General features: G+C 43.4%; 1 protein-coding gene across 1 annotated transcript; it reads left to right on the top strand.

Annotated features, from left to right (window-relative positions):
• Positions 1 to 2784: 2784 nt before the first annotated feature.
• Positions 2785 to 25590, top strand: GNGT1 (G protein subunit gamma transducin 1). Its single transcript, XM_073629594.1, has 3 exons — positions 2785 to 3094; positions 3200 to 3298; positions 25181 to 25590. Exons 2-3 carry the CDS (start codon positions 3203 to 3205, stop codon positions 25304 to 25306), a joined length of 222 nt encoding a protein of 73 aa, XP_073485695.1. The 5' UTR covers positions 2785 to 3094; positions 3200 to 3202; the 3' UTR covers positions 25307 to 25590.
• Positions 25591 to 27432: the final 1842 nt, after the last annotated feature.

The raw sequence follows: 27432 nt of genomic DNA, 5'->3' as shown, positions 1-27432 counted from the left end.
TAACATCACTTTTGGGTGAACTGTCCCTTTCAATAAAGCCCACTATGACAACTCAAGCCAAGCTCCACCTATCACATCACGTGTGGGTGGACTGTGCCTTTAAATAAAGCCCACTGAGTAAGATGGTGTTCTGTAATCTAGAGAGATAATTGGAACGATTCTACTTACCGGGTATAAAAAAAAACTTTCAATTATATTTATATACTGTCTATTGTATATTTGAAGCTGGCCGTAGATGGATCGCAATTTGGGTGGTTCAGCAGGGACCAGCCGAATTTCAAACCATCCATGGCCATTACCTCTTAAGAGAAGACAATCTAACAATCGACTTCTCTTGAGTGGGAATGTTGGAAAATTTCAATTCGATCAGTAGGCGCAGCGTATTCAGACAGGGGAGGAGTCCCACTGTCAGAATACAAAAGCACATTGGTGAGGATCCCTCCATTCACCTCACTTGTGCCACTGGCAGTAATTGGATGTAGAAAAATCCAACAGGCTGGTTATACCCAAGCCGATCGATGGATGTACAATCAGCCTGCCCATACATGGATCAAAATCTGATCGGTCAGTGATGAGCCAAATTAATTTTCGTCCAATGTATGGCCAGCTTGAGCCAGAGGGACATCATATAATCTGCATGAACCAGAAAACCAAGAACCAGAGGGACATCTTGGAATCTACAGTACATGAACTATAGGGACATTGTGGAATCTAACACACAAGAATCAGAGGAGCATCATGGAATTTAACACACGAGGGAGAGGGACATCATGAAAACCAACACATTTGAACCAGAGGGACTATGTGGACTCTTAAGACACATGAACCAGAGGGACATAATGAAAACTAACACACATGAACCAGGGAAACTTCATGGAATCAAACAGACATGAGCCAAAGGGACATCATGGAACGTAACACACATGAACCAAAGGGATATAATGAAATCTAACACGAATGAATCTGTGGGAAGCCATTAAATCTAACACATATCAACCAAGGGAACCTCCCTGAATCTAAACCAGAGGGACATCATGTAATCTAACACACATGAACCATAGGGACATCATGAGAACCAATGCATTTGAACCTGAGGGACTTTGTGGACTCTTAGGACACATGAACCAGAGGTACATGGTGAAAACTAACACACATGAACCAGAGAGACATCATGGAATTTACCACACGTGAGCCAAAGGGACAGCATGGAATCTAACACACATGAACAAGCAGAATATAATGAAATCTAACACACATTAACCAGAGGGATGTCATGGAATCTAACAAACATCAACCAAGAGAACCTCACCAAATCTAAACCAGAGGGACATCGTGGAATCTAGCATACATGAGGCACGGGGACATCATGGAATCTGACATACATCAGGCAGAGGGGCATCATGGAACCTAACGCACAAGAACTAGATGGAATTCATGAATTCTAGCACACATGAACCTGAGGGATATACTGAAATCTAACACAAATGAACCAGAGGGATGCCATGGAATCTAACACACATCAACCGAGGGAACCTCACTGAATCTAAACCAGAGGGACATCATAGAATCTAATGCACAAGAGCCAAATGGACTTCATGAAATCTAACACACATGAACCAGAGGGGGGGCATCATGGAATCCAACAAACATGAACCAGAGGGGGGCATCATGAAATCTAATACACATGAACCAGAAGGGGGCATCATGAAATCTAACACACATGAACTAGAGGGGAACATCATTCAATCCAACAAACATGAACCAGAGGGGGGCATCATGAAATCTAATACACATGAACCAGAAGGGGGCATCATGAAATCTAACACACATGAACCAGAGGGGAACATCATTCAATCCAACAAACATGAACCAGAGGGGGGCATCATGAAATCGAATACACATGAACCAGAAGGGGGCATCATGAAATCGAATACACATGAACCAAAGGGGGACATCATGAAACCTAAAACACATGAACCAGAAGGGGACATCATGGAATCCAACATACATGAACCAGAGGGGGGACATCATGGAATCCAACACACATGAATCAGGAGGACATCATGGAATCAGAAGGGCATCATGAAATCTAACACACATGAACCAGAAGGGAACATCATGGAATCCAACACACATGAACTAGAGGGGTACATCATGGAATCCAACACACGTGAAGCAGTGGGGGGGGGGGGGGGGCATCATGAAATCTAACACATGTGAACCAGAGGGGGACATTGTGGAATCCAACACACATGAACCAGAGGGGGACATCATGGAATCCAAAACACGTGAGGCAGAGGGGGACATCATGAAATCTAACACATGTGAACCAGAGGGGACATCATGGAATCCAACACACATGAACCAGAGGGGAACGTCATGGAATCCAACACACATGAACCAGAGGGGGGCATCATGAAATCTAATACACATGAACCAGAGGGGGACATCATGGAATCTAACACACATGAACTAGAGGGGGACATCATGGAATCCAACACACATTAGCTAGAGGGAAACATCATGGAATCCAACACACATGAAACAGAGGGGGCCATCACAGAATCCAAAACATGGGAATCAGGTAGAAATATCTAACACACATGAACCAGATTGACATGGTGATGTATTTTGTCAGCAACAAAAACTCAGGACACTTTCAGGGACAGCAAATTCTAAAAAAACAAAGGCAGGAACTTCCCTACAGCTAATCACAGTTTCATGTGCCCAGGAAAGGGACTGTTCCTCTAAATGAGAAACACTTGTCAGAATGATGGGACTACCACCTTTAGCAGGCACCACAGGGCATGTTGAGACTTGTAGTTCCATCCTTTGAAGATGATAAGGGCAGTTCAAGCACAGGAGTGCCTGCAGAAGCATTTAGCCAGTAATTAGGGTGTGTGGCTGCGGTGACAGTGGCATTGGAGGGGAGCAGCGCTCCTTGATGAGATCAGATTAGCCCAGATTATGCAGATGACTTTAAAAAAGCGCTAAGTGCCTATTGTTGGACTGGCTTTGGGAAGGTGGACGGAGAGCCTGTGGCAGAGGAAGCGGCTACTTCAGGGACCTCGGTTCAGGGACCCCTGAAACACAAGTAAGTTGTATGTGTCGGCAGACGTGTCCTCAACGCCCTCCCAGCGCTATGACCAGCTCCAGAAAGGCTTCATCGGCATATATTGTCCCCTTTTTCCCCCACCAGAAAATGCCGGTCATCAATATAGAAGATCTGACGGAGAAAGATAAAGCAAAGATGGAAGTGGAGCAGCTGAAGAAGGAGGTGAAGCTGGAGAGGCAGCTGGTGAGTGCGGAGGGTCGGGGCTGCAAACTTTATCATTGCGCTGGCAAAGCAATTCTCCTTTCTGGGCAAAGCTGATTTGTCCTTTTTTTTTCTTTTTTTTGTTTTGTGTTTTTTGTTTATTAGGATTTTTTCCCCAGAAATTGCAATAATAATTATTTCTTTCCTACAAAAAAAGTTTAGCTTTTGCTTAACTCAAAAAGTTTCTGCAAACTTTGTTTTCCTTTAAACCAGAAAACATCAGTACAGTCTGCTTTTTTCCCATAGCAGTAGGAAGCTCTTTTTATTAACTATAAACTTTTAGCTATGTTGGCTTTTTTTTTTCTATGCAGAACAAAGCTTGTGGTGGACATTGACCTCTTTATTTTTTTTTATGCATCTGCATTTTTTTCCTTTGCAGAGGTAAAACTTTTTTTTTTGCTTTGTTCCTTTTTTTTGTTTTGTTTTGTTTTGTTTTTGCAACTTGCATTATTTTAACTCTAAACTATTATCGAGTTTGGCATTTAAAAAAAAAAAAAAATGCAGAGGAATGCTTGTGATGGACATTGACCTCTTTATTTTTCTTTAGGAGTTCGTGCAAATTGTGCAAAGGTTAATTCCAAAAGTATGTGCAAACCTAATCCAAAAACAGTAGCACAGGTTGCATTTTTTTCCTTTGCAAAGGTAAAACTTTTCAAATTTTTTTTGTTTTTTTCTTCCTTTTTTTTTGTTTTGTTTGTTTTTGTTTATTTGTCATTTTTGTTTTTTGTTTTTGTAAACTGCATTATCTTAACTACAAACTATTATCGAGTTTGGCATTTTTTTTCTAAGCAGAGGAATCATTGTGGTGAACATTGACCTATTTATTTTTTTTATTTTTTTATTTTTACTTGAGGTCCCATTGACACCTGAGAGATTTTCTGCGTGTAGCTCTAAAATGCTTAACAAGCCAAATCCCATTCACTTCAATGGCCATCTGAGCGTTCTGTCGCCTGAAGCATAACGTCTGTCGCTCGAAAAAGTGAATGAGCTTCTTTTTGGAAGATTGGAGGCAGATTGGGCACATAGACTGGGAATGACTAAAAAGGTGCGACATGAGCATTTTACGTGCATTTTGTTGCTCGTTTTCTGTTCATGATTGGAGCTCCCCCCTCACCCCGAAGCTGTAAAATACTTGTAATACACTTCCAAAAACGCTCAAAAACTCTCAAATAAAAGCGCCAGTAAATCGCTACGCTCAGGTGTGAATGCAGCCTGAGGCATTTGTGTAAGTTGTGCACAGGTAATTCCAAAAGTTTCTGCAAACCTAATCCACAAACAGTTGCACAGTTTTCATTTTTTTTCCTTTGCAGAGATAAAACTTTTACATTAAAATTTTTTTTTTTCTTCCTTTTTTTTTTTTTTGTTTTTTTTTGTTTGTTTTTGTTTATTTGTAGTTTTTTTTGTTTTGCAAATTGCATTAGTTTAAATATGAACTATTATCGAGTTCTATGCAGAGAAAATCTTGTTGACATTGATTTTTTTAACTTTTTATTTCTTTAGGCATTTTTTTTTTTTTTTTGCAAAGGTCAATTTGGAAAGAGGGGCACACCTTTTTTTTCTGTGCACCGTCTTCCTGCAGAAATGTGATGCAAACTTTGCATTCCTTTTTATTTTATTTTTTGTAGCATTGCCACCATAGAATATTGCAATGGTTCCCAAAGTCATCCAGGGATGCTAATTTCTATATTTGGTACAGGAATTTATATAGCAGCAACAGTTTACACGGCACTTTACATACTGTACATTCACGTCAGTCCCTCACTCAAGAAGCTTACAATCCAAAGCTGGCCAAATGCTAATAGATTTTTACGAACGGAAAAAAATAAAAAAATTAAAGTTGGCCCAAGATGGATCCAATCTCTGCTGGTTCAGCAGGGACCGGCTGAGGTTCGATTCATCTATGGGAAGGCTGGTTGTACTAAAGTCGATCCATCCATCCAACCCGTTTGATTTTTTTGCATGCAGTCACTGCCGGCAGCTATAGCAGCCAGCAGTGATCGTTGTGTTCTGCCGCTGGCAAAACACAATGGTGCAACGGGAGGAATTCCTCCATCAAAACTGGCCGTGTTGATGGGGAAATCAAGCCATTTTCTTTCCTTCCACCCATGGTGGAAGGAATAGAAAGTTGTATAATCTATGGCTTGCTTACCAGTATTTGTCCATCCAAACTATACAGAGTGGATTTACAAATTTCTCTCCTGAGCTATTGTATTCTGACAGCTGCTGGCAGAATATCCAAGCAGCGGTTGCATCGGAGTGGATGTAGCCATTGTTTGGAGAAAAATTTTGCACCCGACTCCTTCAATTTTTCAGTCAAAGATAAGGTGGGAGGGGCCAACAAGACCACCAACTGAGCATATTTTGGCTGGTTTATCTGGAACCAGAAAGAATTCAAATAGAGCATGACAGTTTAAAGTGGTTGTAAACCCTGACATATACCCAGTGAAGTGAACAGCCTCAGATGATACACAGAGATGAAACAAATCTCCCTACATAAGTTGTACATGTATATCTGCTGTCTTCATCTTTATATACTGTTTTGAAAGTTCACATTGTGTTAGGAGATTTTCTCTTCCTGTTAAACACTGCAGTGAAGCCTGGGCATACAGCCAAGACAGCTGATTGGAGGAAAGGCACACACCCCCTTTCCTCATAAGTAGAGACTTTCAGAACTGTTCATTGAATAGTTCAGCACTCTGCTAATCTATTTATAGCATCCTCCCCAAAACAAAACTCTGGCTGCTTTTATCATATGTGATGGAGAACTTTTCAGGAGTTATTAGGCTGATAACCGAAGAACAGAGCAGGAGAAAGCTACGGGACATAGTGCTTTGAGGAGAGATAAGAAAACACTGCAGATATACAGTATCTCACAAAAGTGAGTACACCCCTCACATTTTTGTAAATAACTCAACACACAGCCATTAATGTCTAAACTGCTGGCAACAAAAGTGAGTACATCCCTAAGAAAAGATATAATAAAATATTTACAAAAAATGTGAGGGGTGTACTCACTTTTGTGAGATACTGTATGTGCCCAACTCAAATTTCATGAATCGGGTTTACATCCACTTTAAGGTTCCTATCTCACAGGCATATACTAGAGCCAGACAGGAGCCAGTTAACCCACCAGCCTGTCTTTGGAGTGTGGGAGGAAACCTGGGCATGCACATAAAGAACCTGCAAACTCCATGCAGATAGTGTCCTGGTTGGGATTTGAGCCAATTATTGTGCTGTCTTATAATTGGATGGCTTGGATAACTCTGCAGGAGGTCCGACAGGGACACCCCCCCCCCTCCAAAGAACTGACACCTAGGAAGGCCCCTCATAAAAATTCGGGCATGAGCATCACACAGAGATGGAGTCTAAAGATATTGGGTTAAAGCGGAACTCTGAGCAAAGTCAAAAATGACAACTCTCAAGTTTGTCACTAACATTTAAGGCCGCGTACACACAAGCTGACTTTTCGGCAACAAAAGTCCGACGGCCATTCCGGCGGACTTTCTTCGGACATTTGACGGACTTCCGACGGACTTTTGAACGAACGGACTTGCCTACACACGATCACATCAAAGTCCGACGGATTCGTACGTGATGACGTACGACCGGACTAAAATAAGGAAGTTGATAGCCAGTAGCCAATAGCTGCCCTAGCGTCGGTTTTTGTCTGTCGGACTAGCATACAGACGAGCGGACTTTTCGACCGGACTTGAGAAAGATTTGAAGCATGTTTCAAATCTAAAGTCCGTCAGATTTTTGACTGGAAAAGTCCGCTGAAGGTCCGATAAAGCCCACACACGATCAGATTGTCCGCCGGACTCGGTCCGTCGGACCAGTCCAGTCCATACGCTGCATAAGCCGCCCATACATGGATCAAGATTCGGCTGGTTCATCAGGGACCGGCCAAGATTTGATCCATGTATGGGCAGGCTGATTGTACTAAAGTCGATCCATCAATCAACTTGGGTACAACCAGCCTGTTAGATTTTTTACATGTGATTACTGCCAGCAGCTATAGCCGCTAACAGTAACCATTGTGTTCTGCCTGCCAAGAAGGCTCCCTGCACCCCCCTGCTGGCAAAACACAATGGAGGAGATTTACTAAAGCTGGCACACACAGAATCTGGTGCAGCTCTGCATAGTAACCAATCAGCTTCCATGTTTTATTGTCAAAGCTTAATTGAACAAGCTGAAGTTAGAAACTGATTGGCTACCATGTACAGCTACACCAGATTCTGAGTGTGCCAGTTTTAGTAAATCTTCCTCATTGTGTATTTCTCCTTCAAGCTGTCCAAAAAACAGTGACAGTCCTTAAAGTGATTGTAAAATTTCTTTTTGTTTTTTCTCTAAAAATAACAAACATGTTACACTTACCTCCTCTGTGCAATTGGTTTTGCACAGAGCAGCCACGATCCTCTGATTCTTGGGTCCCTCTTCAGCTCTCCTCTCCCCTCCTTCCTGTTGAGTGCCCCCACAGGAAGCAGCTTGCTATGGGGGCACCCGAGCTGAGCTGCAGCTCTGTGTCTCTATTCAGACACGGAGCTGTGACCCAGCCCCGCCCCCTTTCTCTCCTCACTGGCTGACTGACTTTGACAGCAGCAAGAGCCAATGGTGCTTCACTGCTGTCTCAGCCAATGAGGAGGGGAGTCCCTGGCCAGCTGAGACATTCATGCAACATCGCTGGATCTAGAGGGACCTCAGGTAAGTATAGGGGGGCTGCTGCACACAGAAGGCTTTTTATCTTAATGCATAGAATGCATTAAGATAAAAAAACCTTTTGCCTCTTCGTCCCCATTAATAGAAAAAGAAAAATGCTGCTGTAACTGAGTGGTAGATGGAGTTGGCATTTAATTTGTTGTTCTTATACTCAAAGTTCAGCAGAGACTACCTTGTCCATAGGGTGACAACGCCATAGTGATTTCACTGCAGAAGGATTAGTGTTGTCACTCTGTTACAGGAAGTGGGAATCCAACAAATCTACTGGCAGGTTTAATACCCCGTTCACACTGGGGCGGTTTTCAGACACTTTAGTGCTGGAAATAACCTCTGCTAAGCGCCTAAAATTGGTCTCCCATTCATTCAAGTGTGACTGGGGCGGTGTGCTTGTGGGAGGTTCCGAAAAGTCCTACAAGCAGGGGCAGGTTGGGAGCGCTGTATTTAGCGCTCCCAAAATGCCCTGCCCATTCGAATCGCCGCAACACGGGAGTTTTTAACCCCTTCTTTGAGGTTAAACGCACCCTGCTAGCGGCCTAAAAGCGCTCCTTAAAGGGGTGTTCCGGACGTTTTTTCTTTTATTTTTAAAGTCAGCAGCTACAAACACTGTAGCTGCTGACTTTTAATAAGGACACTTACCTGTCCAGCGAGCCCGCGATGTTGCCCCCCTCACCCCACCCCCCCCCCCCCTCGAGGCCCATCCGTCTATCTGCCGGCGCCGCCATCCTAACTAAAGAAAACAGACAGTGGAGTCTTGCGGCTTCACTGCCAGTTTCCTACTGTGCATGCGCGAGTCGCGCGGCACTTTGTGAATGGCCCCGTTGGTTTCTGGGACAGCATACATGTCCCAGAAGGCAACGGGGCCGCTCGCAGAAGAGGAGAAAGCGCCGCGGAATAGGAAGAGGCAGATTAGGAAGGCTACCTAGCAACAGGGGTTTCAGGTAAGTTAAAAAAAAAAATTTTTCAAATTTTTTTTTTTTTTTAAATATTGATGCACTTTTTTATTTTAGGGTGGCCCTCCACTTTAAACAGTGCTAAAACGAGAGGCGCTTTAGTGCTAACGCGGCCGCGGCCCCAGTGTGAAAGGGGTTTAAAAGATACTAAAAGTATGTTATGGGGGAACACTGAAAAGCAAAAAAAAAAACTTTTTAATTTTTTTTTATTTTGGTCACAGTACTACTTTAAGCAATATCAGTAAACTAGACTCCACTTCATACAATCTATATAAATGTTTCCATACACATGACCCCAATTGGAAAGGTTGATTATATTTACAAGGTGAGGTATTACTGCTTAGGGGATATGGAAGCAACACATAAAGCATGACAATGCTTATTGAAAGTGTAACTATGGGCAACATTGAAAAACAAAGATTTATTACCTGTTGATCCTGCCAGTAGATTTGCTATTTCCCCACTTCCTGTAATAGGGTGACAACGCTGTTTGTTCTGCATTGAAATTACACAGCAATGTTGTCACCCTGTGGATGGAATAGTCATAGATGGACATGTACTGTAGCTTTAAATGAACTTTAAGTAAATGACCAAAAGAAATAAAGTCCAACCCTGCCTAACAATTTTATGCATTTTCAACTATTTTTTTTTATTCCTTTTGGAGAAACAAATGTTCAATCCATCTGAATAAAAGCTGACATTTGTAAACAACTGCATAAGGGCACATGGGCAGTCAGGGGGTAGTAAAAATAGACAGTTGAGCTGCAGACTTAAAGTACAGCCAAAGTCTGTTCTGCACTCCTGTGACCCATTTTCAGCAGACAGCGGGCTGAAGCCTGCTGTTGGCTGACGTCACAGAGCCAGTCCAGGCTCAGGATCCACCCACATGACTGCACTGGCACCCGGCTCAGCCTCTCAGGAAGCTACTGAGAGGCTGAGCCAGGAGCTCCCCCCCCCCCCCCAGTGAGCGGGGGGCAGAGCAGAGAGCTGTGACTGTAGTCACCAGCTCTCTGCTCAGGGAGATTATATTGCTTGGTTCTCAGTGTTAGAGCTGGCGGGGGACAGATGCAGCATCCACCTAGGTAAGTATTCGGAAAAAAAAATAACCCCATACTTCCCTTTTAACACCCCTTGACTTCCTTCCTTAATAACCACTTCAGCAAGGTGCAGCAGAGCCGCCTTGCTGCAGTATATATGTGGAAGGTGGTCAGCAAGTGGTTAAGCTGGAGACAGTGGCCAGATGGGGTTGTAGACAAATTGGGGTTGATTTGCTAAAACTGGTGCAGCTCTGCATACAAACTAATCAGCTTCCAGATTGTATTGCCAAAGCTTAATTGAACACGGGGAAGTTAGAAGCTGCACAGCTGAACCGGATTCTGAGTGCTCCAGTTTTCGTAAATCTCCCCCCATATTACCAAAAGTATTGGGACGCCTGCACACATGAACTTTATTGGCATCCCAGTCTTAGGCTCGATTCACACCTATGCATGTTGCTTTTGAGCGTTTTTGGAGTTTTTTTTTCATGCTTGCCACGTTTTTGAGCAGCGTTTTTGTAGCGTTTTTGCCGCGTTTTTGCCTCGTTTTGCGTTTTTTTTTTTTTTACAGCTTTTTTTACAGTCTAAAAAAAAAATAAAAAAAAAAAAAAGGGCAAAAAACGCATCAAAAACGCATCAAAAACGCTGTAAAAACGCCGCAAAAACGGTGCACTTGCGTTTTTGATGCTTGTCCACTGAATTCCATTACATGCAAAACGCTGCATTTTGCATGAAAAAAAGTCCCTGACCCTTTCCAAAAATGCAGAGATACAAAAAGGCATTGATGTGAACATGTTCCATAGGAACCCATGTTAAAAAATTCCCATGCATGTCTGCAAAATGCAAAATGCATCAAAAAACGCGCTAGTGTGAATGGAGCCTTAGTGCATAGGGTTCAGTATTGAGTTGGCCCACCCTTTTCAGCTATAACAGCTTCAACTCTTCAGGGAAGGCCGTCCACAAGGTTTAGGAGTGTGTCTATGGGAATGTTTGACCATTCTTCCAGAAGCGTATTTGTTAATAACAAACTCGCTCATCCATGTCTTTATGGACCTTGCTTTCTGCAATGGTGTGCAGTCATGTTGGCCATCCCCAAACTGTTCCCACAAAGTTGGGAGCATGAAATTGTCCAAAATATAGTGTGGATGAGTGAGTTTGGTGTGGAGGAACTTGACCGGCCTGCACAGTGTCCTGACCTCATCCCGATAGAACACCTTTGGGATGAATTTGAGCGGAGACTGCGAGCCAGGCCTTCTCATCCAACATCAGTGCCTGACCTCACAAATGCACTTCTGGAAGAATGATCAAACATTCCTATAGACACACTCCTAAACCTTGTGGACGGCCTTCCCAGAAGAGTTGAAGCTGTTATAGCTACAAAGGGTGGGCCAACTCAATATTGAACCCTCCGGACTAAGACTGGGATGTCATTCATGCGCGTGTAAAGACAGGTTTCCCAATACTTTTGACAATATAGTGCAGTTGTACTGATCCTGCCAGGTGCAGTGCCGGGAACCTCATGTGATTCGGACAGGAATTGCACCACATAGCTGTTCAAATCACATGCGATTCTTCATTTTATATGGCCCAAATTGCTAGTAAAAATGGTCACCACAACGTTTAAAGCCCGCAGCTTAGTCTCCAGCCAAAAGGAGAACAATGATTGTGCATGGAGAGCAATACACCATAGTAACCAATCCGCCTAAACCACACATATATAGCATAGTCACCAATAAGCCTAAACCATATATGTATGCCATAGTAACCAATCCGCCTAAACCATACATATACCGTAGTCATCAAAAAGCCTAAACCATACTGTACATATACCATAGTAACCAATAAGCCTAAACCATAGATATACCATAGTAACCAATCCACCAAAACCATACATAAACCATAGTAAGCAATATGCCTATACCATAAATAAACCATAGTAACCAATAAGCCTAAACCATTCATATACCATAGCAACCAATAAGCGTAAGGCCTCTTTCACACGAGGGATCCGTATGTCCGTTTTTCATCCTTCCGTTTTCGGATGAAAAACGGACATACATGTATCCCTATGGAGCGTCGGATGTCAGCGGTGACATGTCCGCTAACATCCGACCCGCTCCGATCTGAAAAGTGTAACGGAGGAAGAACCTACTTTTCCATCCGTTTTTCGGATCGGATCGGGTGACGACGGACTCTACGGTCCGTCATCATCCGATCCCCCATAGGGGAGAGCGGCGCTCTGACAGGTCCATCGCTGCACAGTGTGCAGCGATGGACCTGTCATCTTTCTGCTCAGCGGGGATCGGCGGAGCGATCCCTGCTGAGCAAGCGGGTGTTCACGGGGCGGATCATCACTGATCCGCCCCGTGTGAAAGAGCCCTAAACCATACATACACCATAGTAACCAATAAGCCTAAATCATACATACAACATAGTCACCCATTAGCCTAAACCATACATATACCATAGTCACCAATAAGCCTAAACCATACATGTAATGTAGTCACCAATAAAGTCTGGTACACACGATGAGATTGTTGGCCAACCGAGCATCTGATTTTTGTAAAAAGGGCGTGTGCCAGGATCTTGTTTTGCACACAATTACAATTACACAATTGTCGTGCAACAAACATGAACATAGTGACGTATTACGAGGAATTTCAGCTCTTGAGCACCACCCTTTGGGCTCCTTCTGCTAATTTCGTGTTTGGTGAGCATTGCTTCCGATCATGCGTGTTTGTACTTTCAACTTTTGTGTGATGGACTTGTGTACTGACCATACGAAAATCAGACAACCGATCGTTGTCCGCCGAAAATTTACTAGCCTGTCATCCAACATTTGTTGGCTGACAGTTGGACAACAATTGTCAAAAGGAGCGTACTAACGGTCAGATTTTAGGACAGCAGTCTGTCAACAGACAATCCCCTGCCAACAATCGCATCATGTGTACGAGGTTTAAGCCTAAAGCTTACTGTACATATACCATAGTAACAAAAAAACCTAAACCATACATATACCAAAGTCACCAATAAGCCTAAACCATACATATACCATAGTACTCAATAAACCTAAGCCATGCAGAATCTCACAAAAGTGAGTACACCCCTCACAATTTTGTAAATATTTTATTATATCTTTTCATGTGACAACACTGAAGAAATGACACTTTGCTACAATGTAAAGTAGTGAGTGTACAGCTTGTATAACAGTGTAAACTTGCTGTCCCCTCAAAATAACTCAACACACAGCCATTATTGTCTAAACCGCTGGCAACAAAAGTGAGTACACCCCTAAGTGAAAATGTCCAAATAGGGCCCAAAGTGTCAATATTTTGTGTGGCCACCATTATTTTCCAGCATTGCCTTAACCCTCTTGGGCATGGAGTTCACCAGAGCTTTACAGGTTGCCGCTGAAGTCCTCTTCCACTCCTCCATGACAACATCACAGAGCTGGTGTATGTTAGAGACCTTGCGCTCCTCCACCTTCCGTTTGAGGATGCCCCACAGATGCTCAATTGGGTTTAGGTCTGGAGACATGCTTGGCCAGTCCATCACCTTTACCCTCAGCTTCTTTAGCAAGGCAGTGATAGTCTTGGAGGTGTGTTTGGGGTCATTATCATGTTGGAATACTGCCCTGCGGCCCAGTCTCCGAAGGGAGGGGATCATGCTCTGCTTCAGTATGTCACAGTACATGTTGGCAATCATGGTTCCCTCAGTGAACAGTAGCTCCCCAGTGCCGGCAGCATTCATGCAGCCCCAGACAATGACACTCCCACCACCATGCTTGACTGTAGGCACTCTCCTTGTGTTGTGATCATGCAATAAATAATCCATTTGGACGCTACTTTTGTCGATCCATTGTGTGCTGGCAAATATCTACTTTGTGACTGTAGGCAAGACACACTTGCCTTTGTACTCCTCACCTGGTTGCCGCCACACACGCTTGACACCATATGAACCAAAAAAGTTTATCTTGGTCTCATCAGACCACAGGACATGGTTCCAGTAATCCATGTCCTTAGTCTGCTTGTCTTTAGCAAACTGTTTCCGGGCTTTCATGTGCATCATCTTTAGAAGAGTCTTCCTTCTGGGACGACAGCCATGCAGACCAATTTGATGCAGTGTGCGGCGTATGGTCTGAGCACTGACAGGCTGACCCCCCACCCCTTCAACCTCTGCAGCAATGCTGGCAGCATTCATACGTCTATTTCCCAAAGACAACCTCTGGACATGATGCTGAGCACGTGCACTCAACTTCTTTGGTTGACCATGGCGAGGCCTGTTCTGAGTGGAACATGTCCTGTTAAACCGCTGTATGGTCTTGGCCACTGTGCTGCAGCTCAGTTTCAGGGTCTTGGCAATCTTCTTATAGCCTAGGCCATCTTTATGTAGAGCAACAATTCTTTTTTTCACGATTCTCAGAGAGTTCTTTGCCATGAGGTGCCATGTTGAACTTCAAGTGACCAGTATGAGAGAGTGAGAGCGATAACACCAAATCTGAGACCTTGTAACACTAACGAGTCACATGACACCGGGGAGGGAAAATGGCTAATTGGGCCCAATTTGGACATTTTCACTTAGGGGTGTACGCACTTTTGTTGCCAGCGGTTTAGACATTAATGGCTGCATGTTGAGTTATTTTGAGGGGACAGCAAATTTACACTGTTATACAAGCTGTACACTCACTACTTTACATTGTAGCAAAGTGTCATTTCTTCAGTGTTGTCACATGAAAAGATAGAATAAAATATTTACAAAAATGTGAGGGGTGTACACAGTTTTGTTAGATACTGTACATAAACCATAGTCACCAATAAACCTAAACCAGACATAAACCATAGTAACTAATCCGCTCAGACCTGTCAGAAACGTGAAGGAAACTTTCTGATTATTTGACATATTTTTTCTTCTTTTTGCACTTTGCCTTTTTGCAAAAAAAAACAAAACACCTACTGTATATATTTTGCTTTCATACTGTATACTAAATTAAACTGTACAGTATACATCATTCTTATGCTATGGATGAATTAATTTAGTAGATAGAAGGAAGGGATCGGGTACAAATAAATGTTGCTTCATCCAATTCGGTGCTGATCAGAGGGAATAGGTGAAGATTAGTGACAGTCAGCTCAGTGGTATTGCAGGGGTGGAGAGCCGAGATTAGGAAAGCCATACCTCCAATCCTATTACCATAAACCCTTCAGCCTTGTCCTATATAAAGAATGTCTTCTCAGTTTACATCAGGTCACCCAGGAGAGGAAAATAATGGAGAAGTGATACAAATGTATCATTTATATGAGGTTACATTGTTACTTTTATAAGATTGATCATCCATACTATAAAAAGGATACAGTATTACAGTATACTACTAAAAATAGATTTTAAAGATTACATTTGTTTATATATTTTTTCCTTTCCTTGTTACTCTAAAGCTGCGTACACACGATCAGACTTTCCGACGGGAAGTGTGTGATGATAGGCTGTTGGCAGTAAATCCGACCGTGTGTACGCTTCATCGGACAATTGTTGTCGGATTTTCCGCGGACAAATGTTGGATGGCAGGTTTTAAAATTTTCAACGAACAAATGTGTGTTGTCGGATTTTCCGAGCATGTGTACACAAGTCCGTCATACAAAGGTCCAAAGTACAAACACGCATGCTCGGAATCAGAAGCGGTTGGTCTTGTAAACTAGCACTAGAATTAACATTTGTGACGCAGCAAATTATGAAATCTCCAAATGCAGCGCAAAATTCTCTTCTTCTTTAATGTGATAATAATGAAGCTGCTTTGCTGGTGATACTGATGGAGTTATTGCAAACTAATTTTAAAATGTTTTATTTTTCTAGTGATATCAAGAATAATATCATTATGTTTTTTTTTTTTTTTTTTTTTGGGCAAGTTACCACAACACCATTATCCCGTAGTTTTTAAGATCAAAGATACAACTATGTTGGGTCCCTTGTTAATTTTACATTGGATTTTTAAAATGTAACTGCCGACTCCCAAACTGTCATTTGAAGTAAAACACATAGCCAAGAATTATTCTACACAAATTTTTTATTGTATATAAAAAAAGAAAACAAATAAAATTAGACATGCTATCTGCCAATAGAACTTAAAGTGGTGTTCCGGGCCGAAATTATACTTTTTAAATAAAAATACCCCTATAATACACAAGCTTAATGTATTCTAGTAAAGTTAGTCTGTAAACTAAGGTCTGTTTTGTTAGTTTATAGCAGTAGTTTGTTATTTTATAAACTTACAGCAGGCCGTGGCCATCTTAAGTGTGGGCATCTGAAGCCAGACTGTATTTCTTCCTGGATCTCAAGCTTGCAGATCTCGCACATGCTCAGTGCAGCACAAGCAGTGTAATAGGTTTCAGGTCAGGTTTCCATAGCAACGGCAGTTTCAGAGGAAGTTGCCGCCCCTTCCCAGAAGGCATTGCAAACAGGAAATGATGCGATGGGCTACGGCCAGGGAGGAGGAAGTGAAAAATGAATACAGCAGATATACAGTAGGTGCTGAGAAAAAAAATATATATCCAATTCATTTACACTGCACAGTTTAGTAAGGGATGCTGAAGAGTTGTAAAAGTGGGTGGAATTCCACTTTAACCAAAAAGTGCATTCCATGCATCCAAAAATATAGAAAATATAACAAATCAAATCATTATTATTCAACCAAAAAATAAAATAAAATCCTCATGCATGTGTCCTGCTTCCTAATATAGGGGGTCACCAGTGCCAAGAGTTGGTGAAAGCAGGGGTCCGTCATTCGGAGATAATTCCGAAAATCATCCGGATTATTCTCCTGGAGCTCCCGCAGTAAAGGCATATGACATAATTGGTCACGATTAATAAAGCAACTCCTCCTGTTCCTGGACTGGACTTGGGTCAAAGCAATAACTCCAAGGCCAATAATAAATAACACGTTATCTCCTCCGATTCCGCAACATGTCTGGTTGAGGAATGGCCGTTCAGAAACGAACTGAAAAGCACGAAATGAAAAACGCAAACTGAAAAGTGTGAACTGAAAAGTGTGAAATGAAAAGCGCAAATCAACACTCACCAAACTTCTACTAACACGAAATTAGCAGAAGGAGCCCAAAGGGTGGCACTAAAGAGCTGAAAAACCACGTAGTACGTCACTACATTCGTGTTTGTTGGCCGACAATTCCTTGCCGTTTGTATCCAAGACAAAATCCAGGCACACGCCTTCAGACAAAAGTCCAAGGTTTTGTCTGCGCAAAATCCAATCGTGTGTACGAGGCTTTAGGGCCCCTTCACACGGGCAGACCGATCGAGTCCACCTGTCCATTTTCCCAGCAGACCCAATCAGACCCTCCAGTCTCCTCTATGGAGCGGCAGATCTGTTGACACCCTCTGACATCCAATCACGTCTGCTAAAAACCGACGGACAGGGATCCGTTCCCCATCTGTCTGGCGGATCGGACGGCAGCCAGGTGTAAGCAGACAAACAGCCCGTTTACATCTGACCGCCCATAGAAGAGAGCGCGTTGTGTCTGGGTGCATTCTGCATAAATGGACACAGATCAGCCATCCGCCTGCTCAGCGGGGATCAGCAGATCCAACGGAGCCCACCCCGTGTGTAGGGGCCTAAGGCTCCATTCACATTTGGTGTTTTGGGATCTCAAAATGTACTACAATCGCAAAACACAGGCTCAGGTGCCATTGTTTTCAGTGGCACCTAAAGAGCAGTGCGGTTTTACCTTGATTGTCGTGTGATTTATCGTGCGCCAAACGCAGCAAGTCACATCGCGTGAAGCTTGTCGCCCCAAAAACGAGCAGGAGCTTCTTTACGGCGACAAGCTTCACACAAAGCGATTGCTACGTGATAAATCATGCAGTGATCGCAGCAAAATCACATTTTTAGGTGCTATTGAAAATAATGGCAGCTGAGCCAGCATTTTGCGATGATAGTGCGTATTGAGACCTCAGGCAGAATCACAGCGAGATCCTAAAACGCCAAATGTAAATGGAGCCTGAGGCCCGTTTCATACCACAGAAACACAGTCCAAATGCGTTCCGCATGCGTTTCTGCAAGTGTGGGTTTTTTTATGCCTATTTACTGCATTCCGGTGCATTTTTTTTATACACTTTCAATGTGTTTTTTCCCTCTTTTTTTTCCAAAGTTTCCTGGGGGGGGGGGATTTTGAATGTAATGCATTTTGATGCATTTAAATGTGATCCGGTGCATTTTCATGCGTTTTGCCACATTCCAGTACAGTTCTGTGCAGAAAAATTGCAGCATAATCTACTTTTTTTTCTGCACTGGAATTGACAGCACTGATATGAACTAAACCATAGGAACCCGTATAATTTACTGTCCATATATTTTTAATGCAGAAAAAATGCACTGGACTACATCTGAAACCACAGAAACAGTCCTGATGCTTTCCATAAGCGTTATTGCATGCAGGGTTTTGATGCATTATTGTGTGTTTTTTAAGTGTTTTGATGCGTTTCAGTGCTTTTTCATTTTTTTTTTGTTCATCCTCAGTAGGGGAATGTGCGTTCTGGTGTGTTTTTGATGCATTTAGGTGCATTACGGTGCGTTTTTGATGAGTTTTGCAGTACAGTTCAGGGCAGAAAAAAATGCAGCATGTTCTACTTTTTCTTTCCTGCTCTGGAACTGACCGCACTGGTGTGAACTAGGTCATTAGAACCCGTATAACCTGCTGTCCGTGTGTTTTTCATGCAGAAAAATGCAGAGCCTTAGACGCGGTTCACACTTGTGTGGGAGGTTACCGCTGGGGGGTCCGCACTCATTCCCACAGCTGCAACCACCCACGCAGAAATGCAGGAGATATGTGTGGGTGCCATCAATCCTAATGGCACCTGCAAGCACTGGAAATCGCAGCAGCTTGCACTGAGAACCGCACTGCACTTGTGGTTTCTGTGCAGGATGTGATTTTAGAAAATAGAGCAGGGACCTTTTCCCTGCATTTTCAGGAGGCTTGCAAAGCCGCAGAAGTGAAAACCAGGCCTTAGGGGCGTCTGGCATGTTAGCCTATGTGTCCATGCAATGACTGGGCTCATACTAGAACGTGGTGCGTTTTTCATGTGCGTTTCCTGCACCACGTTTAAAATGCAATGAAGTTGCAATCTGCACCAGGTGTGTGTCAATGGTGAGTTAATGACACCCCAAATGCAGGTCTCAAAGTCAGTGCGGTGCCTGCACCGTATCGCCTGGTTCAGAAGTACCATATGATATGGTTGAAGTGCGGTTCCAGGTTTTGGTGCAATGCAGTGCGAATTGCATCACACTGAATCGCATGTGAACAGGAATGAGCAGTACAGTTCCTGTGTGATTCATAGTGTGAAATGGGGCTTAAAGGAGCTTAGAGGCGAATTTCGATCTGCCTATGGCCAGCTTAAAGTGATTGTAAAGGTTCTTTTTTTTTTTTTTTCTTTAAATAACAAACATGTCATACTTACCTGCTATCTGCAAGGGTTTTGCACAGAGCATCCCCGATCCTCCTTTTCTGGGTACCCCGGCAGCGCTTCTGGCTCCTCCCCTTCATCGGGTGCCCCCACGGAGAGCCGCAGTCCATTAGGGCACCCGTGCGGGCGCACTCTAAAGAACCTGCTGCTGCGTCCATTGACACAGACAGCAGGACTCGCCCCCCCAGGTCCTGTGTCACTGGATTTGATTGACAGCAGCGGGAGCCAACGGCTGTCCAATAAGGACTCGAGACAGCGGCTGGAGCTGCTGGGCTCGTCCCCGTCGCTGGAACGATCGGGTTCAGGTAAGTAAAAGGGGGGCTCTGGGGGGGGCTGCAGCGCAGAGGGATTTTCACCTTAATACATAGAATGCATTAAGGTAAAAAACCTTGAGGGTTTATAACCCCTCTAAGCCATGCTCAGTAGTTGTACTGCCCCTGAATGCCAAAAGGGGGTTCATTTTGGCTGCGGCCATGAATACTCTTGTCTGCTGCATTTGCAGCATAAAGTGGTTGTAAACCTCAGACATGAAATATGAACAAAACATATCCCTCTACAGTGTGTACTTGACTCAATCCAGTGCACTAAAGTGGGAGATTTACTAAAGGCAAATAGACTGTGCATTCTGCAAGAGTAGTTGCTCCAGAGTTTAGTAAATGAGCAGAAGCTCTGCTGACTTCCATGATCCAATCATGTGCAAAGAATTTTTTTTTTATTTCCCTTGCATGTGATTGGGTATTCTTTGCAGAGTGCACAATCTGTTTGCCTGTAGTAAATCAACTGCTAATAGTGTCATATCTGTCTGCTGCCTCATTCCTCTGCTATCAGCATGAGTCACTTCTGACAAGTTTTTCCGACACCAAGAGAAAAAAGGTGACAGGGGAGGGACCTCCAGTCTGTGATTGACAGCCTCAGCTCTGTTCCTGTGAGCTATGTGCAAGTGTGTGTGTGTGTGTGTGTGTGGGGGGGGGGGGGGGGGGCTCTCCCTCCAATCAGCTCTTCTCACTGAGCTCTGCAGGGTGTAATTTTAGCGCTCAGTCTCCTTTTCTCTGAAAGCTCAGACAATCTTCATAAATGCAACGCTTTGAACATATGTAGATAAGAGAATACTCTGGAAAAAACAGGTACAACTTATGTAGGATGACTTGTTTCATCTCTGTGTATCATCTATAGCCAGTCATTTCACTGGGTATATGTGACCACTTTAGGGGGGTTGGTTGGGGTGGTAAAATTGCAGCTCAGCCATGTGTTTTTAAACCCTCCAACCCCCCCCCCCCTCAGCCGCAAGTCTAAGAATGCGCCTAAAGAGATTGTACAGTCAGATTGTAACGTGTGTGGTAAGAGGGCTATTCCCTTCCCTCTGAGATTTGCTCTCACTTCCTTTTGCATCTTTAGGATAGGAAGTAAGGGGAAGACCCTCCAATGAGACACAGTCATCAAAAGATAACTTGGCAGAGGCGCAAAGTGGTTATAAACCTTTACATTTACCCAGTGCAGTGACTGGCCTCAGGTTATCTACAGAGAATTTAAAAAATCCTTCTATATAAGTTGTACCCATTTATCCGCAGTTTTCTCCTCTCTACATCTGTTCAAAATCCAGAATTTTTAAAGCTTGTCTGAGCTGTCAGAAAAATGGGATGAGAGCTGAAGTTAAGTACTGCAGAGTTCAGTGAGGAGAGCTCTGAGAGCTGATTGGAGGGAAGTGACCAACCCCCCTTTACACAGCACAGAGAAACAGAGCTGAGGCTGTCAATCACAGGCTGTGTACTGGAGCTCCTTCCTCTGTCACCATTGCGCTTTATAAAGTCTGAGCTTTCAGAGAAAAGGAGACTGAGAGCTAAAATTACACCCTGCAGAGCTCAGTGAGAAGAGCTGATTGGAGGGAGAACCCCCTTGCACATAGCACACAGGAACAGAGCTGAGGCTGTCAATCACAGACTGTGTGCTGGAGGTCCCTCCTCTGTCACCATTTTTCTCTTGGTGTCAGGAAAACTTGTTAGAAGTGACTCATGCTGATAGCAGAGGAACGAGACAGCAGACAGAAATGACACTAAGTGCTCTGAATTGGGACATTATATATGCTTTGTTCATATTTTCGTGTCTGAGGTTTACAACCACTTTAAATCTTTTATCTGTCTATAAAACAAACGTTTTTTGCTTTTTACAATTTAAATGAAAATCATATTTATTTATAATATATTAAAATATAATGTTTAAAAAAATATATATATACTCTATCATTCAAAAGAAGTTAATATGACTGGCTTGTGGTGTCTTCAAAGAGGTGAGTTGGCTAAGTAGGTTGTCAAGCAGAGAGTGTTTTGAAAGCCAGCTTAGTAGATGTGTCCTAAAAGCACTGGACTCCAGGGTGAACAACAATTCAAAGGGTAAAAGGGTTTGGGGCAGATCTTTATCGACATAAGGTATGACATAAGGTCCCCAGGAAAAATCTAGAACCTTGGTGCTAAACCTAAGGCCCAAGGGCTGCATGAGGTCCCCAGGAAAAGTCTAGAGCAGGGGTCTCTAAACTTTCTAAACAGCGGGCCAGTTTACTGTCCTTCAGGCTATAGGTGGGCCAGACCGTGGCCATCGAGAGTAGAAAATGTCCCAGCATCAGTGAGAGTAAACAATGCCCCATCTTTGGTGTCACTGAGATGAACTGTGCCCCATTGATGGTGTCATTGGGAGGAAGTGTGCCCCATCATTTGTGTCATTGGGCCCCATTTTTGGTGTCATTGGTAGATATTGTGCCCCGTAGTTGGTTTCAGTAGATGAAATAGTGCCCTAAGAGCCAGATGAAAGCGAGCAAAGGGCCACATCCCGTCCCTGGCCAACAGTTTGGAGACCACTGGTCTAGAGGGTATTCAAAAGGTGAGAGTGGCACAACAATTGAATACACCCAGTAACATGTTTATTAAATAAGATACAAAATCTAAAATATAATAAGAAAAAATTATTTTTAAATATAAAATATAGTTTTCCAAAAAATGACTACTTTTTTTCATTCAAAGGCAGTCTACCTGACTGGCCAGTGGTGTCTTCAAGAAGGTGAGTTGGCTAGGTAGGCTGTCAAGCAGAGTGTCATTTGACAGCCTACTTGATATCTATGTGGTAGATGTATGTTGCAGGAAAGTTGGATTTCAAGATGACCAGGATTCAATGATGGAAAGGGTAAAACTTTTTCGAGGCACTGTAGGTTGGTTGTCAGGCCTACTTGATATATATATATATGTAGTAGATGTGTGTTGCAGGAGCACTGGTGGACCTCCAAGGTGACCAGGATTCAATGATGCATGCAAATGAAAAAACTGTTTTAGACTGTTCTTCATGGACATGGTCCTCGGGGAAAGTCTATGTAATATATGAAAAACCAGAGTGCCACAACAACTGGATATGTACAGTGGAAAGTTTATTAGACACAATACTGGGCATCTATTGTATTTCGGGGGTTCAAAAACACCCCTTCCTCAGGGATCATATGGATCAAGCCCTAGGTTTAATAAACCTGCTAATGAATAAATTCAGTTGTTGTGGTCCTTTCATCTTTAGTATGCTTAATATCTATAGCCAGGGGCGTTGCTAGGTTTACAAAAGATCTGGGGCTAGAGCCCCCCATAGCAACGTAGTAAAGAAAGTCATACGCTTGGGTGGGCATACACATGTATATAATATACGTGTTTGTGTATATATCCACAGAGAGCCCCCCTTTACACCAGGGTCCCCAAAGAGCCCCCTTACATTAGGATCCCCAGAGAGCCTCACCCTTGCATCAGGGTTCCCAGAGAGCCTCCCCCTAAAATCAGGGTCCCCAGAGAGCCTCACCCTTAAATCAGGGTCCCCAGAGAGCCTCACCCTTAATTCAGGATCCCCAGAGAGCCTTGCCTTTAAATCAGGGTCCCCAGAGAGCCTTCCCCCTGCATCAGGGTCCCCAGAGAGCCCCCCACTTACATCAGGGTCCCCAGAGAGCCTCCCCCTGCATCAGGGTCCCCAGAGAGCCCCCCACTTACATCAGGGTGCCCAGAGAGCCTCCTCTCCCCTTGGGGACCCCTGCAGAGACTTGGGGCTATGGGCCCCAGATTCTGGGCTATAGCCCCAAAAGCCACCCCCTAGTGACGCCACTGTCTATAGCTACAGTGCAGATCAATGTGTGGAGTGGCACCCTAAGATCTATTTATCCCATAGAGGATGGGATAAATAGTTCAGTCTCAGTTTTTGCGGATGACACAAAGTTAAGCAGAGTAATAAACTCTCATCAGGACATGGAAATTTTGCAGAATGACCTGAATAAAATAAAGGAGTGGGCAGACAAATGGCAAATGAGGTTTAATGTGGAGAAATGTAAAGTAATGCACTTGGGGTCAAAAAACATTCCATAAATGTAAAATATTCACTAGGTGGAGTTCAGCTGGGGGAGTCAAGGATGGAGAAGGATCTAAGGGTACTAGTAGATGACAGGTTGTGCAACAGCATGCAGCGCCAAGCTGCAGCTGCCGAAGCCGGCAGAATATTAGCATGCATAAAAAAGGGAAATACTCCAGGGATAAAATTATAATTCTGCCACTTTATAAAACTCTGGTTAGGCCTCATCTGGAGTTTTCAGTCCAGTTCTGGTCACCAGTCCTCTGAAGGGATGTGCTGGAGCTGGAGAGAGAGTCCAAAGAAGGGCAACAAAACTAATAAGGGGAATGGAGGACTTCAATTATGAGGAATCAACTGCAAACACTAAATGTATGCTCTCTGGAGAAAAGACGCTTGAGAGGAGATATGATAGCAATCTACAAATATCTCAATGGGGATGCCAGAAAAGGAAATAAACTATTCAGTCATAGGAAGTGTAGGAGGACACGGGGCCACACAATGAGATTGGAGGAGAAGCGGTTTAACCTTAAACTGCATAGGGGGTTATTCACTGTTAGGGCAATAAGGATGTGGAACTCTCTCCCACAATTGGTGGCGGATGCGGGAAGTATGGATATCTTTAAAAGACTTTTAGATTTACATCTTAAAGACACAACATACAGGGATATGGGAAAGCATTATAGACACTGATACACATGCACCCACACAGGTTGAACTGGATGGACTATTGTCTTTTTTCAGCCTTACCTACTATGTAACTATGTAATAAGGTAGGCATAGTCCAGTAGGGACAGGTCTTATATCTAACGAAATACCTTCTTGTGCGTTAGACTGACGTCCATGAGCTTTAGTATGGGCGTTAGATTGCAGTTTTACCAATGACTTAAGAACACTCCCTAAACACACTATGTGCGATTATGATGCATTTGATGAGCGTTAAAACTTCTCCACAAATGGCTATTTTTAACCACTTCACCTCCAGAAGGGTTAACCCCCTTATATTTGTTTGCGTATGGCAGCCCATTTAAGTTGATTGGCTGCCAACCCATCAAAACAGCCCGAAAATCTGAAGTTCCACAACATTTTGAACATTATGTGCTGCAACGTACCACAGTATGTTGCCTTAGTGCTTTTCGGGGGCTATTCTAAAAGAATGGCACCGCAACTTTTTTTAACATGTATTGCCACGCATTGTGGTAACATACACATTACCGCACATGTTCCCACAACACATAGATGGAAATGGTCCATAACTGGCCAATCTCTTTCAAACACTTTCAAGTTGGCAAGTCATTTCCCACCATTCTGATCATCAATATCTTCTTTTCTTCTCCATGAAGGTCTCCAAAGCGTGTGAAGAGATCAAGACCTACATTGAAGGCAACTCTGGAGAGGACCCTCTCGTAAAGGGCATTCCGGAAGACAAGAACCCATTCAAGGAGAAAGGAGGATGTCTCATTGCCTAATTGACCCCCCTCTAGGACTGTTTTCATCAGTCATACAATGGTGTAGATAACTCTTTGGCTATATTCTGGCTCATTTATATAACCCGATGCTGTACCAAGTGGATATTCACGGAAGTCCTGAGGATTTGCACTGCACTCACCCATACTCTGAGGCCCAGCGATCGGCCTGGGCACCAAACTCAGAACTGAGAATGTAACTAATTTTACCTCTACCTTAGGGTTAATGTGTTGCTTTATGGGTTGTACTAGTTTGTTTTAATAAAAATATGTGTCTGTAAATCTAACCCATTACCTTTATTTTAGTGTTTAAAAATCAAATGCATATCATAAATGCTGATGGCGACATCAGATTAATCAGTTTTTTGGTAAAACTGACACTTATAAATGTCCATAAAGTACGAAATAAATAGCTGCTCAACCATGAGACCATCCAGAGTAGGATAAATCCATTCAGTGGCTAAAGTGTCTCCACACTCCAACAACGATACATGCAGCAAAGTGAAGCCGGTAACCAGGTGTCATCCACAAATATGAACCCTTTATTGACTACAGGGAGGGTATACAGCACAGAAGGCTAGCACATTTCGGCAACACAGCCTTACTCATAGCACATGATGTGCAGCTGAAACACAATAGCCTTGTGATGACCAAGTAAAATCAATTAGTGAATATCTAATCCTATGGTTGGAACGCATAACATCATACGATCAAATATATTGCTGACTTTCTTAGGCTTGATGCACATGGCCAGTTTGGCCCATCAGAGTCAAATTCCAATGTTATCAGGAGCTCAGGAGACAAGGGTGTAGCATCCAGACCTCCAACAGTATGTATGGCTTGTGGTTGGCTGATGTTGGTGCCAACTGATATGAGTCCTTGCCCAACTTTTTCTTACTAGAACAACCACCCACCTGCTTGGAGCCCTGAACCTCCGCCATTTTGTGCCTACACAAGCAAAACTAAACCAGGTGAGTGATTAGCAGTCCATCCACTGCCCACTTAGGGTGCAGCACACTTGGCACAGCTCATCTGCAAAGCTACAGGAAAGAAGAGGATTCAGAATCTGCTGCACTTCTTCAACCTTTATTGCATGTTCCATAAAATCATCACAGACAGAGTGGGGTACAGCTGAAAGTTAACGTGTTTTGCGCTACAGCTGGCACCTACTCATAACCTCATAAGTAAACACAAGAACAGTTTGCCTATGGGACTTTTGCAGAGTGGTGATCATTAGCAACAGGGTATATAAAAAGTACACATTTTATTGAGGTTAACAAAAAAGAATAAACATAACATTAACATTTCCACATGAATATGGAACAGAATAAAATCCAGTTATTCACAAATGAACATTCTGAATACCAACCTAATTAGTAGATCATTGTAGAATTGAAGCTGTAACCTCTATGCATTTCGCAGGACAGTGCCCACTTCATCAGGAGACAGCCAAAGTTGGTTTGTGTTGTACATCTGTGGAGGAACCATGTCATATAGAAAAAAATAAACACACGGTTTACAAAGTGCATCGGTTTTCACAAAGTATGGCGCCTTTAATGGTTGCTTTCTGACGCTATTCATTAGGCGGCTCCGTTCTTGTGTTTTGTGTAGACATTTTTTCGGGACAGAGTGCTGTTCAGGTTTGAACATATTATGGCTTCTTTCCTCCCTTTCAGGTTATAAGTAAGCACTAGCTGTAGCGCGAAACACGTTAACTTTCAGCTGTACCCCACACCCCTTCACCAGCCTTCTTGGCTGTCTCTCTACACCAGTCCACCTGACTGACTTTTCACCAACCCACCAGGCTGACTATCTGGAGATCTCTCAGGAAAAAGGTAGAAGACTTAAGCCCACTGCTGTTTTCAAGGGAGTCTGGCTACATGTGGCAGTCTTCTCCCTTTGTTAGTTCCACCAGTGTTGCACTACTCACTCTGTCCTCTCTTTGCTGCCATGCCTCCAGGAAAGCTTCCAGGACACCCCCCCCCAGACTAGGGGGGTACCCCTCTGGGTTACAGATAGCTTCTTCCTTACACTGTATCTCCATCTTCCACCCGACTGCCCCCGCTGGCATGGCCTACATCTATTTATGGGGTAGTCCCTGCCCCCTGCCAGCCCATTTCTGGGGATCA

This window comes from Aquarana catesbeiana, linkage group LG05, assembly GCF_042186555.1.
Source record: "Aquarana catesbeiana isolate 2022-GZ linkage group LG05, ASM4218655v1, whole genome shotgun sequence".
NCBI lineage: Eukaryota > Metazoa > Chordata > Amphibia > Anura > Ranidae > Aquarana > Aquarana catesbeiana.
This window is presented reverse-complemented; position numbering and strand designations above follow the sequence as displayed.